At 45.2% G+C, this 14,466-nt stretch overlaps 1 protein-coding gene across 4 annotated transcripts in view; it reads right to left on the bottom strand.

The window, feature by feature from the left end:
• Positions 1 to 3,032: 3,032 nt before the first annotated feature.
• Positions 3,033 to 14,466, bottom strand: part of LOC142949400 (uncharacterized) — a 17,501-nt gene continuing 6,067 nt past the window's right edge. For 2 of the 4 annotated variants that reach the window (XM_076091021.1, XM_076091023.1), the window contains 8 exons: positions 13,678 to 13,772; positions 13,279 to 13,360; positions 11,903 to 12,272; positions 10,393 to 10,467; positions 7,461 to 8,575; positions 5,652 to 6,481; positions 5,210 to 5,464; positions 3,033 to 3,288 (listed from right to left, as the gene is read on the bottom strand). In XM_076091021.1, coding sequence (XP_075947136.1) covers positions 3,035 to 3,288; positions 5,210 to 5,464; positions 5,652 to 6,481; positions 7,461 to 8,575; positions 10,393 to 10,467; positions 11,903 to 12,272; positions 13,279 to 13,360; positions 13,678 to 13,772 — 3,076 coding nt within the window. In that variant the 3' untranslated portion in view covers positions 3,033 to 3,034. The remainder of the gene's footprint in view (positions 3,289 to 5,209; positions 5,465 to 5,651; positions 6,482 to 7,460; positions 8,576 to 10,392; positions 10,468 to 11,902; positions 12,273 to 13,278; positions 13,361 to 13,677; positions 13,773 to 14,466) is intronic. The other 2 variants (XM_076091022.1, XM_076091024.1) reach the window with 2 other exon arrangements.

Here is a 14,466-nt window from a genome sequence, read left to right as displayed (position 1 = left end):
GCCACTGTCGCCCCATAGTGGCATGTAAATGAAATGAGTTTCACACTTGCCTGAGAACGTTTCAGATGGCACAGCTGGTATCCGAATGTACCCAAATGGCCAATTTGAAGATTCCACCTAAACAAGCCTCTACTCATTGTATTAGCAGTAGTCTGTGCACAGGTGATGTTCAAATGTTGTGATATGGTTTGCTGAAGGTTTTAGGCTGCAACTGAATCATTCTAGAGATGTATTACCTCTAAAAGTGTAGTTTTGTTATGCAAAATCTTTAATTTAATCTGTGTTCCATTTTCATTTAACATATACATACATATCTGCAGAAATCTCAAAAATGTTACCTTTCTTATGATACCAAGATTTTTCAAATAGAGCTTGTTGTTGTAGAGATATTCTCTATTCATTCTGGAGCAGAGGCCTGAGCCAGAGGGAGGCTCAGGGGTTAACAGGCCTCTATGAAAGTCTAATCAAGATCCAACTGTTGGAAATAAAAAACAATTTTCACATTAACTTGCGGTAGAGTTCTGTTGTAATGTGTGGCTAATTAACCTCTAAGAAAGCCTAATTAGGGTGTAACAGAGAAATACAGGCGCAAGTTCCATAGCCTATGATGCAACTGTGGTCAGATAGTGATGTGACATTAAACGGTCTGACGTCTTAACTGCTATGAGAGTAGAGCGTGGACGAAGCATGCATGAGGCTACTAACGACAAACTCCACGTGACTCCAGAGAACATCCAGGCTACCACAAACACGTGAAACGGCGACCCCATGTGACCCATGTGGTTTGACATTAGTTTATGGAGACAGTATTCTTCTGAGCAACAAATGACCATCTAAGGAAGTGAAACTACATTAAATTAAGGCCAAATAAACGTATTGTTCCTCAGAGGTCTCAGTTTGTCTGAATGAGAGGATGTGCTCGATCTAATATGCCTTCACATCCCTCCAAACGCAGCCTGCGTTGTCTAATTGTTGTAACTTGTTTGTTTATTGTATAGTTTCATCATTTGGTATAACGGTGTCTTTATGCTGGTGTCTTGCTTTCATTAGAGATGTTAGAGACTGGATCTGAAGACAAGGTTACTGGTTACACACAGTGTGATCAGTAGCCAACTGGTTAACCAGGATGGAGGCCAGGAGCTGATGGAATGACCTGCTTCCTCAGGTATCTATAGGTGAGTCACACCACCAGCACTCGTGTCTTGTAGCCGCTGCACCATGTCGCAGGTTTACATCCAGGGCAGGAAGAAGAAATCTTTAACTGATCTGTCACCGTATTCTCAGAACTGTTCATGGGTTATGAACCAACACCTCCATCTAGTGTCGTTGACAGTGAACTGCACGTGGGAGACAAACTCCCCAATAACATCAATCCTAAACAATTAAGGATTAATTACAAAAAAAAAATCATCTTTACTTTTGGTGAAATAGGGAATTGAATGAAAAACCACAACACAATCGTGGAGCTTTACATTTTTATAAGACTTGTAAAAAAAAAAAAAAAAAAACAGAATAACCAAGGCATGTCATACATTGTGTTTTTTCTTTGTTTCTCTGATGAGTATTTACAAACCGGCTTATTTACAGATAGCAATAGCTCAGAAATGAAAAAAAGGCTACATATAGTCGAGCACAAACAACCAGTTAGCCATAAGGATAATATATTTGTTATGTACAATGTAACTGGCAAGGCTAGAGCAAGAAAAAACATAACGGTTCTGCAAAAAGGTTTAAATAACTTCAAGTATCTGTCTTGAGGTTTCATGGAGGTTTTCCGTCCGATGGTTTTCGGCGACGCCGAAGAGGAACGGAAAATGTGTTGGAGCTGCGTGTAGTGTGGCTGGGACAGGACTAGAGGAGCTCTAGCCATCAGGAAAGGACAACACAGACAAAGCAACAAACGTGGCAACGCAACAATCACTTCTCTGATAAATGCCCACTTTCTAAGAAACACAACCATGGGTAATCTCTCCACATATAAAGTGATATCTTGCTCATTGGCTGCTTTTTTTCTTTCTGCTTTGAATAACAAATGTGCAACAGGCAGAAAAACAACAGAAGGAAACAAGAACATGCTGTTCTTACGGGGGGGGGGGGGGGGACAGTACGTTTCCGGAACAGTTCTCATGTTTCTGTGTATTAACTAAACATCTTAGGTATCCAAAGGGAACTTCACTACATTCTGCGACTTTCATTGTCTCTCTCATGAAACCCACACTCTGGAGTTTGTCGAAAAAAATAATAATAATCTCCATTGTAATCGTGTGTTCCACTTTAAACGAAAGTCCTCGCCTAGTACCTTACATGTAGATATGATGGTCCGAATATAACAAAACCATTGTCAGAATTGCACAGTCAGCAGTATGAAAAAGAAGAACTAGCTCGCTTGATAGATCTGGTTATTCTTCTAGGTCAGAAGTAGTTCGGCCTACTCTAGTTATATAGCCACTAGTAAGAAAGGTGTGGCCCGAGCACGGGCCATTTGTCCTATTTAAGTCTCCAAGTGCAGAAAACACTAATGCTACTTCACCACGTTCAACAACACTGTAGGGCTCCACCCCCCTGTGTACAGTTTAGTGTATCCGTTTTGGATGGAGAAAAAAAAATAAAAAGTCCATATACAACACAACAAAGGCTGTGGCCAGTGCCATGGTCTCTGAACGCCCCCCCCCCCCCCCCCCCCCCCCCAGCATGTCTCAAACGGCACCCGTCCTAGTGCGCTGCTTTTTGACAAGAATTGCACCGTGACCCTTGAACCGGGACCACCATCAAGACTCCATAGTGTCATTATTTTAAGACCTTTAAAGTAGAGCAGCAAAAAAAAAGTTCATTCAGATTTCTGTTGTTGTTTGAAAACAAACCACCAGAAGAGTGAAATTTAGGACCGTCTTCTCAAAACTAGTGCATTACCTGGGCAGCTGGATACCATTTGAGAATCTGCTCTGATCACCTGCACCAGACCTCCCCCTCCAGCACCTTCCCCTCCCTCCCTGCCCCGAACACTCCCCCCCCCCCCCCCCCCCCCCCACCCTCTTCAGCAGACAATGAGCGGCAGGGGCTCACTTTCCCGCCGCTGGTTTTTCTTCAACAGCTGAATGCGATTGTGGCAGTAGAACTTGATGGCTCGCCAGTCGCGGTGGTTGCTGACCAGCAGGGGGCACTGCTGCAGGCAGCTCTCGCAGTCGGCCTTGGCGGGGACGCGGAGCTCGGTGATGTTCTGGCTCAGGTGCTCCTCCACCGCCGCGCGCTCCGCCTCTGACCAGGGCCGCTTCAGCACGCCGCGCTTCCCTACAGACGGGAAAAGGAGGGATGAGTGTGTTTTAACAGCTCCTCTCATTCGACATGAAGGTAGGGGAAAATCTTCATCCGAGTAAATAATTTGCAGCCAAATCAAATGGTTTACTTGATATTCAACCGTAGTTTCTTTAGAATACATTCAATACTTGACTTTTCTCTGCCCGCTGGTGTTTTGGAGAATAATGCAGCGCAGAGCGAATAACGCCTCGATCATGCTCGCAGGCTCCAGAATAAACAACGCTTAAATGTGGCCAATTACTTCAAATTCAATGGTTCTGATTGAAAAATAAAAACTGTTGTTTGCTGCCTTCTTGTTCCTTGATGCATGATACAGTAACAGGGAAAAATAAAAATCTTACTGCGCTCATTTTCCCGCTGGTTGCCTAACAACACTGTTGTTACCAGTTAAAACTAATTCCAATAAAATTCCATTTAAAATGTTCCACACATGCTTCATGTTTTCTGCTTTTCTTTTGTCCGCTTGAAGTTCAGGTTAGTTTGCCCGAAAAACATCAACATCAGAACGAGGGATGGAAATGTCTTCCACTGTTGACATTTAAATGACACAGTTACAACACATCACACTGATTGATGAAGATCTAGGCCGCTTCCAATCACATCTAGGTCATTTTCAATCAAACACAAGTCACAAGCATTCCTCACTTCACTTCACTGTGTGTGTGTGTGTGTGTGTGTGTGTGTGTGTGTGTGTGTATACACAGGTGCATCTCAATGAATTAGAATATCATCGAAAAGTTCATTTATTTCAGTAATTCAATTGAAAAAGTGAAACTCATTTATTATATAGATTCATTACACACAGGAAGATATATTTCAAGCGTTTATTTCTTTTAATTTTGATGATTATGGCTTACAGCTAATGAAAACCCAAGATTCAGTATCTCAGAAAATTACAATTAATAATTAGGAGAACTTGATTAGTCTAACACGTCACTACTCCCCATGTTCTCCAATCAAACACGGGAACATCCGCATGAACTGGAAGAAGTACATACTTTTCAGAAGGCCAACAATTCTGTATTAAAAATCCTTTTTTTAATTGGTCTTATGTAATATTCAAATTTTCTGAGATACTGAATCTTGGGTTTTCATTAGCTGGAAGCCATAATCATCAAAATTAAAAGAAATAAACGCTTGAAATATATCACCCTGTGTGTAATGAATCTATATAATAAATGAGTTTCACTTTTTCAATTGAATTACTGAAATAAATGAACATTTCGATGATATTCTAATTCATTGAGATGCACCTGTGTATCCCTTACTTTTTTCCACTGTTATTTAGTTTTTTGTTTGTTTGTCGGTTGTGTTACTTTTTATTGTTATATTATTAAACTATAATACTCCATTAATATTCTATCCTATGTTATTTGTAATGTGCAGGTTTTTTGAATTAAAGCTATGCAATCGTACATCATTTCTGACGATTACTGTTATTATAGATAATCCCCAAAAAGCTTAAAGACAAAACCTATGATTCACACACATCACAGCCTTCGTCTGAACATTTCATTATTCTGTGAAATCATAATCTGTAAACCGGAAGGAAAGATTCAGATAACTTTTAAACAACATGATTCACTGATTATTGTACGAAAAGATAAACTTCGTCACTCTCTCTCTTTCATGCCCCGTGTTGGGCGTGGACTCGCACAGATGCTCTCCACATTGTTTTTATAATGCTGCTATAAATCACCACTAAGAATCTCAAAGAGAACCTGAGAAGGTTGACAAGAGTACGCCATGTGTACTCTTGTCAACCTTCTGGGTACTGGCCCACTTCAAGCACTGGCAAAGCACTTTCTGTTTAAAATCTCACCTGCACAATTGGATCTATTCATCTTCCTCTGTTTTGTTAAATTGTGCAATCACACTTCAACCTTTAACAAACCTGATTTGGGCTGACCTGAGCCTCTCCTGCGGTTAGTGGGTTGAGTTGGGGTGGGCAGAGGGGGTTGCTGCGCGTTCTTGATCTTCTTGGGTCGCCCCACCCGCCCGTTGTTCTTGCCCTTCCTGACATACAGCAGGGTGGGTGTGGGGTTCGGAGCCGGAGCCGGAGCAGGAGCGGGGACCTCGGGCTTCTCCTTCACCTGCTCCCCGTCGGACTCTCCCTCTGAGTAGGAGTCGGCAGAGTTCCCCGACATAACTGGAAAGAGGAGGAGAACTTGATTAGTCTAACACGTCACTACTCCCCATGTTCTCCAATCAAACACGGGAACATCCGCATAAACTGGAAGAAGGGTCATAACCCTTTTCCAGCCATGGGATGCGTGACACCACAAAGGGAGGGACGATACAACAGAGAGACACCAGTCCCACTCATTCATTCTCACCATCCAGTTCCAGACAGATGTGGTTCAGGCTCATTCCTCTGAACAGCACTCCATCTCTCTCTCCGCAGAGCACCACTCGGCCCACTCTGCCCATCAGGCCTGGGTCTTGGCCAATACCGGCACAGTTCTGCGTAACATGGTACTCCCTCTCCAGGAAGTGCTCCAGCCTCTCCACCGCGCTGCCCCCGGGCTGCCCGGGTTCCTCCCCTTCTCCCAGCAGCAGCAGCTGGGTCAGTATGGCTACCTGCCGGCGAACCCTGGTCTGGGTCAGGGCGCGGGGATTGCGGGTGCCGCTTGAGCGGGCCAGGCTGCGGAGGAGGTCGGTGCCTCGCAGCGGCGTGGCAGGGGAGTGGTAGGGCCTGGCGAAGACGTACGGGTTCGCCGGGTCCACTCCCACGTCCTGCCGCGTCTCCAGGAGGAGCTCCAGGCAGGGCTCGCAGTGAGGGGGCAGGATGAGGGGCTGCACTCGTCCGCGTTTGCCCTGGACCCCGACTCTGGGGAGGTGGGGGAGCACCAGGCGCTCGAACGGGGACAGGGAGGCCTCCAACGGAGTGAGAGCTGGGGGGGCACCGGGTGGGACGGGAACGGGGCACTGGGGGGTGATGCGAGCGCGATATTCGGCGATGGACAGCTTGGAGACCTCGCACTCGCGTCGCCGGTTGTACAGGATGAGGAGAGCCAGGCTGGAGTGACAGAGGAGGCGCCAGGCCTCGGCTGACTGGAGCTGCCGAGACAGGGACAAGAAGGCCGAGTGCTGCAGCCGACGAAGGTACAGCACCAGGGAGGACAAGGACGAGAGGAGGGGCAGCATGTGGTGACGCCCCGAACCGCTGAAAGAAGAGATGGAGAGCAATTCATTTATTCATTCTAATAATACTAGTTCCAGCTAACTTACAAAACCCTAAAGGTAGTTTCCTGCAATCGAACTGCACCAGCCATCATGTCACAGAGCTATGAACATTGAGATTGATAGTAGCTAAATGACTTTGTTTGTTGTTGGGCTGCAACTAATGATTGTTTTAAGTAATTCATTAAATTTAATCTGCCGATTCCTTTCTGGAATAATAAGAAACTATTTTAATACTGTTTTTCAAAGTATCGGCCGCCAATCACTATCGTCAGATATTTGTTCGAACTAGTTTGATCGTTGGCAGAGCAGAAGAGACGATCAGATGACTCATCGATTCTCATCGCCTGCTCTGTAATTCGCTCTTAGAGCGACACGGCCGGCTCGCCATCTGCAGCAGTAGTTTCGCCGTATGTCTGATTCATTTTTTTACCGCGAGCGAATCTGGCAAGAAAACACACTGATGATGTATTCAAAAAAGATATAAGCCCAAAGGATATATTCCATCATATAAATAACCTGAATCTGATAAATGATGCCAACCGTTTAGATTTTTCTGCACCGAGAGTCTTCATTCTTTTATGAATGTGTAGCCTCTCTTTGTGTCAACGGACTTTTCTGACCACAGTGAAAATGTTTGAAAGGTTAAACGCCAACAGATGTGGATTGAAGCAGAATATTTCGTCAGATAAAATCATGTTGTGAATTTTGGAAATGATCACATCTATCTTTTCTTTACAACTCTCTGCAGTTATTGGAAATGTTTGGATCACAAGAGTCTGTAAACAAAATCCTACGTAGCCACCACTGGAGTCTAATACTACAAATAGACATGTTTTGTTTTCGTTTGGACAAAACCTTTTAAAGACAAAATGATTAATCACCAATAATAATAATAATAGTCATTAGTTGCAGCCCTACTCTCAAACTTGCTCACAAAGCAGGCAAAGACCACAAGTTACCTCAGCAAGTCCTTTTCCTTATCCTCTGTCCCACTTTCATCATCCACCTCCATCACTCCATTCTCCTCCTCTTCCTCCTCTTCCTCCTCCTCCTCATCTTCTTCCATTTTTGGCAGCTCCATCTCTTTGGCCAACGTGTTGCTGAAGGGTTGAGGGCACACCACCTCAACATCCTCCTCCTCTTTGGGCCTCTTTACCTCCACGACCTCCACATCGTCTTCGTTGTCCTCGTCCTCCTGTCTTTCTGTCTTTAGCCTGCTCATCGCTCCCTTCCTGGACTGCGTCACGGCCACGGGGGCCGGGCTCCGCTTCAGGACAGACACCGGCACTGCGTTCTGTCCTCGCGGAGGAGTCAGCACCGGTGGGGTGGAGTTCCTTCCAGAGGAGGCAGGGGATTGGTTAGCTGCTGTGAGAGTGGGCGGGGGCATGGAGAGGTCCTGGACGCCGGGCTGTGTGAGATCTGAGCCGTGGCTCTGTGCCGCGGCTTGCGGTGACTTGGAATGCTGCAGCGTGTGTGCGTGAGCCGTGGTAGGGTTTGAGTTCTGCGCGTGCAGACGGGGCATCTGTGTGTAGCGCTCCACCAGGGCCGAGCACACTTCTGGCTGGTGGGCGTGGTGCTTATCCAAGTGGCGACCCAAGGAGCGGAAGTGGCGTCCACAGTGCTCACAGGTTTGGCGCATGGAGTCTATGGACACTCCTCCTCTGGGGATATTTAAGCTGACGTTGCCTTTGGTGTTGGAGGCCAGCGGAGCCGGAGCTTTGAACACGAGCTTAGCTGAAGAGGAGGAGGAGCAGGGAGGGGAGGACTGCACTGGAGGGTGGGATGAAGGGAGCGGACGGTTGTGATGAGGAATGCTGGTGGGGCACACTGGTGGCGGCCGCCCAGGCGGGGTCCGGTGGGGCGTCTTCTTCTTTGAATGAGTGCCGCGCCGTTTCTTGCGCCGGCGTAGTGCCCGGCCGCGGGGGCTGGCGTTGTCTTCGTCTCCGGCGTCTGAGTCACTGGCGTCGGAGTGGGAGATGGGGGAGGAGGAGGGGGAGAGGGACCAAGAGGGGGTGACGTACTCCTGCTGCTGATGCTGCTGCTGTTGGGCTGTCAGAGAGAGAGGCTCATCCTCCTGGAAATGAGAGACAGTGACAGAACATGTCATCTACTGCCTGTAGACATTTTTTGCAGTATGAATAGGATTTTCAATTCAAGTGATGTTTGTTGTTGTAATAAATGACTTATACACTACTACACAATATATATATATATATATATATATATATATTTACTTCTTTATTTTCAAACCTGCATTTCCTTCTTCCTCCTTCCTCACTGCGTTCTCTGTATATGTTAGCAAGGCATTTATATCTAGTACGTAACTAAGTATTATAAGACCTCCTGGCTCAATATCTGGGGAGAAAACCCACCAGCAGCCCAGAGGTGTTTCTCCTAAACAACAGTTGTCCCTGACTCTGTTGAAACCAACCCCCCACCATGTCAGTGCATTTAAAAATGTTGTTACTGACATGTCTGCACGGACGTGTTAAACTTTCACCGGTCTAACGAGGCGCACAGTGAGGAGGGTCGTTGCGTTTTACGGCAATAAGCAAAAGGTGAGCATCGCGGCGAATAGTCCGCACACAAGTGGACCAGACCAGGAGGCGGACGGACAGCAGACGCCACAATCGGCCTCACGCACGGACCACTCGCACAAACCAACTCCTTCTTAAGTTGCTTGTATGCATTCACCAAATTTCTCTTTCTTTTTGAATTTTCTCTGAAGACATTTTTGACATTTTTGACAAACACAATTTACGAGTAGTCCAGATCTGTCGTAGGAGTCACGGGACATTACAGTTATTACACATCATAATTATGTTTGACCCTGCAACTCAAATTAAATGCTAATATAATTCTAAATTTAGTCATATAGCTTTACGATTTCACCATTTATTTAAATTGTCTGTTGATGCAATTGTATAACACCTCAAACGGTTTATTTAATTTGAACCCCTTACGCGACATTAACAGCATTCGTTATTTGTCCCGATTCCTTGGCCTTAACTCTGCTGCTGTCGCTGTTACAAATTATAGACTTTCCTTTATGTACCTGAAAGCAGGACTTATTCCTGTTATGATATAGGCCATATGGGGCAGAAAGCCTTATATGGTATTATTGGGACGTTAATTAGGGTTGTTGGGTGGCATTGGTCATGTTTATGCTGGTCATTTACATAGTTATCTGAAGCGTTTGCTGAATCTGACGTGGCACACTCATGCAAGTAGAAGAAAGTTAAGATGGGAATCCAAATGTTTTTCCATGGGGTCCATGTTTCCAAAGAAATCAAAAGATGAATTCGGAGTAAAATTGTCTTTAAACTGAAATTAATGCATATTTTGGCCACTTGGGGGCAGCATAAACAACAACGACGACACTACAGGATTATCTTATTTTAAGTTGATATTGTGAACTAGTTGGCAAACAGTTGCCTGTTTAAACATCCAGCAGCTAGCAACAATATTATTTATTTGGAGTCATATTCACTCTCCTTCGGCTCTGCTTTTGGTTTCTGCCGACTCTTCAGCTGCTAAAGGCTCCACTATGTTCACCAGCTAGTCGCTAGCTGTGTCTGTCTGCCATTTAGAGAGCAGGCGGTGTACAGTGGGTAGCTTAGATCTGCCAATTACCTAGTTGTCACTTCTTAAAATAATAAAACTGACTTTTTTCGGTCGAACTGTGCTTTTAAGCCATTGTGCCATGTTTTTTCTATGGGGAGAGCGGTGACGACCAACTAGCCTTGACGTCATTGCAACCAATGAGAGAGTAGTTGTATGTGATGTCACCACTTCCTGATGGTGTATTCCTGCGCTGGGCTTTGAGTAGGAGAGAAAACGTCTTGTCACCTGAAGGCAGCTTCAGGGAAAAGGTGGTGTTCTTTCTCTTACCTTTTTGATATTGTTGTTATTCTCTGTGTCGGAGTTACACTCGTGTTGCGCTGGGGACACGGTACCACGGAAACCCTGCGGCGACAAAAAGCAGCCGTTAACAAATGGCCGGGCACGCTGCTCATTTAGTGTTTGCCATCACAATCAGCCTCAGCTGCCACTCAAGAGAGTCAGGAGGACGCCCCCGAGGCTGATTAGGACTCCAAATGTCCCGCTAACAAGCCAAACAAAAGAAGGACAGGAGATATTCTCTAAAAACACTCAACTACTCATAAGTAAGACGATCAGGCTGGAACACAAAGTACAGAACAAACCAGTCAGCCAATAATATTAATTAACCTAAAAAAATACAACTTTATCTCAGCCAAATTTAAGGCTTTTAAAAACTACTGTTGCGATGAAAAAAAACACAAAACAAGTGGGACCAGTTGTTTTTTTGTTTTGTTTTTTCGCACTTGTCCCTCAATTTTGTTAATTTCACTTCCTTAAACAGATTCTGGTATCATCATTGAGTTGAGCATAATTGATCCGATCTAATGAGATCCATTTAAAGGAACAGATGTGATGCAATAACCATGGTTACTGTTGCTAAAGCACTATAGGTAGAGAGGAACTGGAGCTCAACCATCACCATGGTAACCCCATGCCTTGCTTAGCTTTTCTGTGTGTGTGTGTGTGTGTGTGTGTGTGTGTGTGTGTGTGTGTGTGTGTGTGTGTGTGTGTGTGCCAGACAGTGATTGTGTGAAACTGATCAACAGTGTGTGAAAACACATATGGCTGCCTATCTGAAGATGTGCCCGCTGTGTAAAATGTATTTCTATACTTGTGAGGACCAAGTGGCCAGGGACAGGCAGTGACAATGTTTATATCAGGTTTTGGTTCAGGTTAGGGTTAAAATCCAGGTTAAACAAATTCAACTAGGAAATGAACCAGTAGGGGAGAGCATGCATGTCCTGTGGCTGCATGGTGTTCTGGTCTGTTGGTGGAGTGACTGTTGACACCTGCATGACGGCCTTGCTATGCAACTTATAGTCGTAGACATTTCTTGTTTGGTTTTTTTGATCGCTGACAATATTTTGTCAGACTTCTGTACACTCTGGCTGCACTGGAAATCAGTCAGGTTGTCTATATTAATCTTGTAATTTATCAGCAAGAACAATACAAATGCAAACACCAATTTCATATGGGGGGGATTAACTAAAGAGGGAATAAATGTGTAAATTGTGTCAGCGACAGACAATTACACATTCCTGCTCAACTCTTTACTGACATATACACTTGACACTTTTAACAACCGACTTGTTTTATACTCTTAATTTGTTTGTTTATCATATTTTATTGTACATTTTCATAATTTTTTGTCTTAAATGATGTCTTATACTATTGCACTCAAACCAAATTCCTTTTATGCTCAAACGTACGAGGCAATAAACCGTTTGTGATTCAGACTGTGAAGTGTTGAAGCAGAAACCTGTGTGTCGTGTATGGGTCTGTCTTTAAAGGCACTGACCAAGTTGTCTCCCCACTCTGTCAGGCTGTAGTCCACGGTGATCTCCTCCCCCTTGGTGATGTCCCGGATGGCGATGACGACCAACCGCACCTGGCTGCCACAGTGCACCTCTCGGATGCGGCAGTTCGGGGATGGGGGGAAGGAGCTGGCTGTCGGGGCCGGAGCCGAGGGCGTCGGGGCAGCCGGAGCCGTGGACGCAGGGGTCAGAGACGTGGCCCGGGCCGAGGTCGCCGTGGCCGGTGCGGGAGCAGGGAGCGGTGTCGGGGTCGCGGCCGAGGACGCGGCAGGAGCTGGGGCCGGTGTGGAGGCTGAGCAGGAGCTGGTCTTGGATCCGGAGGGGACTTTGTCGTGAGCCTGCGCCGATGGACCGCTAAGAGGAGAAGGAGGCGGGGGATGGAAAGTTACATTCACTACCGTCATCAGACAAAACGTGCTGCTGTCTACTTCTACTCTGCTCCAATGCTAGTCACTTTTATTAATTCCAGTTTTTCAAATGTGATGTTTCATTGCTCTGTAAAATCTAAAATATTCGATTTTTATAGTTGTAGACTGAATTGTAATACAAAAAAATAAAAATGTAAACAATGTAATTTTGTCGACAAAAACGAGTGATCAGATAAATACAATTTTAAAAATTTAAATTAAATGAAAAACTAAAATAATTATTACAATTGCAGCTATTTTTTCTGTTTTGTGGTATTCTAACGTATCCCTTCCATTGTGAGTACATAGTGTATGTAGAGGGGACAAATGTCAGCTGTAGGGTTAAAGGTTGATACTGGGATGCTCTCTTCCAGGATTTGGTGTGTCACAAACTGTAATAGGGGGTTTGTCGTGCAGGTATATGAGCAGGAATGACAGAATCACAATTGAGATGCCTTCTCATTGTATTTACACCCGTCTAGCCGTAGGGTTCGTTTCTTTACTGTAGGGGATGCACTGCAGCTGAATGAGTGCAAAGCAAAGCACAACAGTGAGAATTCCACACATGCAGGCTGATGCCAGCGCTTCGGGCCGGTGATTCTAAGTCCCGGTCCTCAAGAGTGCAGCGGATTTTTTTTCTATCCTACTGGCTAGTCAACTGCATTCTTCCCGACATCCCAGGTGTGAAGCAGCCTGATGATATGGCTCAAATGAGAAGCTACAGGGCTGGAGAGTCCTGAGGACTGAGGGAATTCAGAAGTGCCGCTCTCAGACAAAAGCTGTCCTCGAGTACCGAGTTAAGATCAGCAGCCGCTCATTATTTTCCAAATCTAGAAGCCGTGTGTGTATATATATATATATATATATATATATATATATATATATATATATATATATACATATATATATATATATATATATATACATACTTATTTACATACATGTACACTCACCAGTAGTGAAGAGCGGGCTCTGTGTTGTAGAAAGGCCCGTCCAGCATGGACCGCTTATTCTCTGCTGCTTCTTTACGATCACCTGAGAGCACAGCAACAGTCAGTATAAAAGGATTACATACAAGTATGCAGGAACACACACACACACACACATACAAACACACAAGGGTCATCACCTCATCTTCTGGAGCACACACACACACACACACACACAGACACACACAGGTGCACACACACACACGCAAAAGTAGGTCACACTCACTTGCACATGCTCCACCCCCATACCAATCACACAGACAGATGCGGGCGTGCGCGCGCACACACACACGCACACACACACGCACACACGCAGGCAGTAAGAATATGGCATGCAGATATATAACACACACAAACACACACCTGGGCTGAAGCTGTGTTCAGGCACGCTCTCTTCCTCAGTGTGTGTGACAAAGACTTTCACGGGCGTCCCTTTCCTTTTCCTTCCACAGCCGCGCCTGCAGAGAGCACACACACACACACACACACACACACACACACACACACACACGATTATCATTTCATCAATCGACCCACTAGCCAAACGTCAATAAGGGTCAGAGAGTGATCGATAAGCAGATGGCCACCCGATGGATCAGTACGGACTGCGTTTCCCTCCTGTAGGAGCAAACAATACTGCCCAAGAAAAAGAGACACAGACTGCTCGTTACTGGTTTTAGATTCGGATGGTCGGCGCTGATTGAACGACAGGAAATGAGTTCAGTCCACCCGGATTCTTGAACATACGGACTTTGAAACTTTACCATCTTTCCTCACCACACACACGATTAATGTGAAGGTAAAAAGAGGCCAAGGGCAAAAAATACATTTAAATGTTTTTAAAATGACGGAGAATTTTTTCATTGAGAGGCTAAAAACACCCCCACCTCCCAGTAATACGGAGCAACCTCTGTTGCTTTTCAGCCTAATCACATTCATTTCACTGATCTGTGAATACTGCCCCGTGTGGACCACCGTAGGACAAATCTTTCCAGTGCATTTGTAACCGCTTTTTAAATGTTGAAGCAGCCGTGTCAATGGCATAAATGGGGCTGGATATGACCTCCATTAGTGATACTCGTGCCGACAGGATGACAGAGACCAACAACACTACTTCTTGTTCAAACCCTTTACTGGAGGAATACAAACTCT

This window comes from Anarhichas minor, unplaced genomic scaffold (assembly GCF_050575085.1).
Source record: "Anarhichas minor isolate MPS153535 unplaced genomic scaffold, ASM5057508v1 ptg000014l, whole genome shotgun sequence".
Taxonomy (NCBI): Eukaryota; Metazoa; Chordata; class Actinopteri; order Perciformes; family Anarhichadidae; genus Anarhichas; species Anarhichas minor.
Note: the sequence above shows the minus strand (reverse complement) of the source record. Positions and strands in the feature narration are given on the sequence as shown.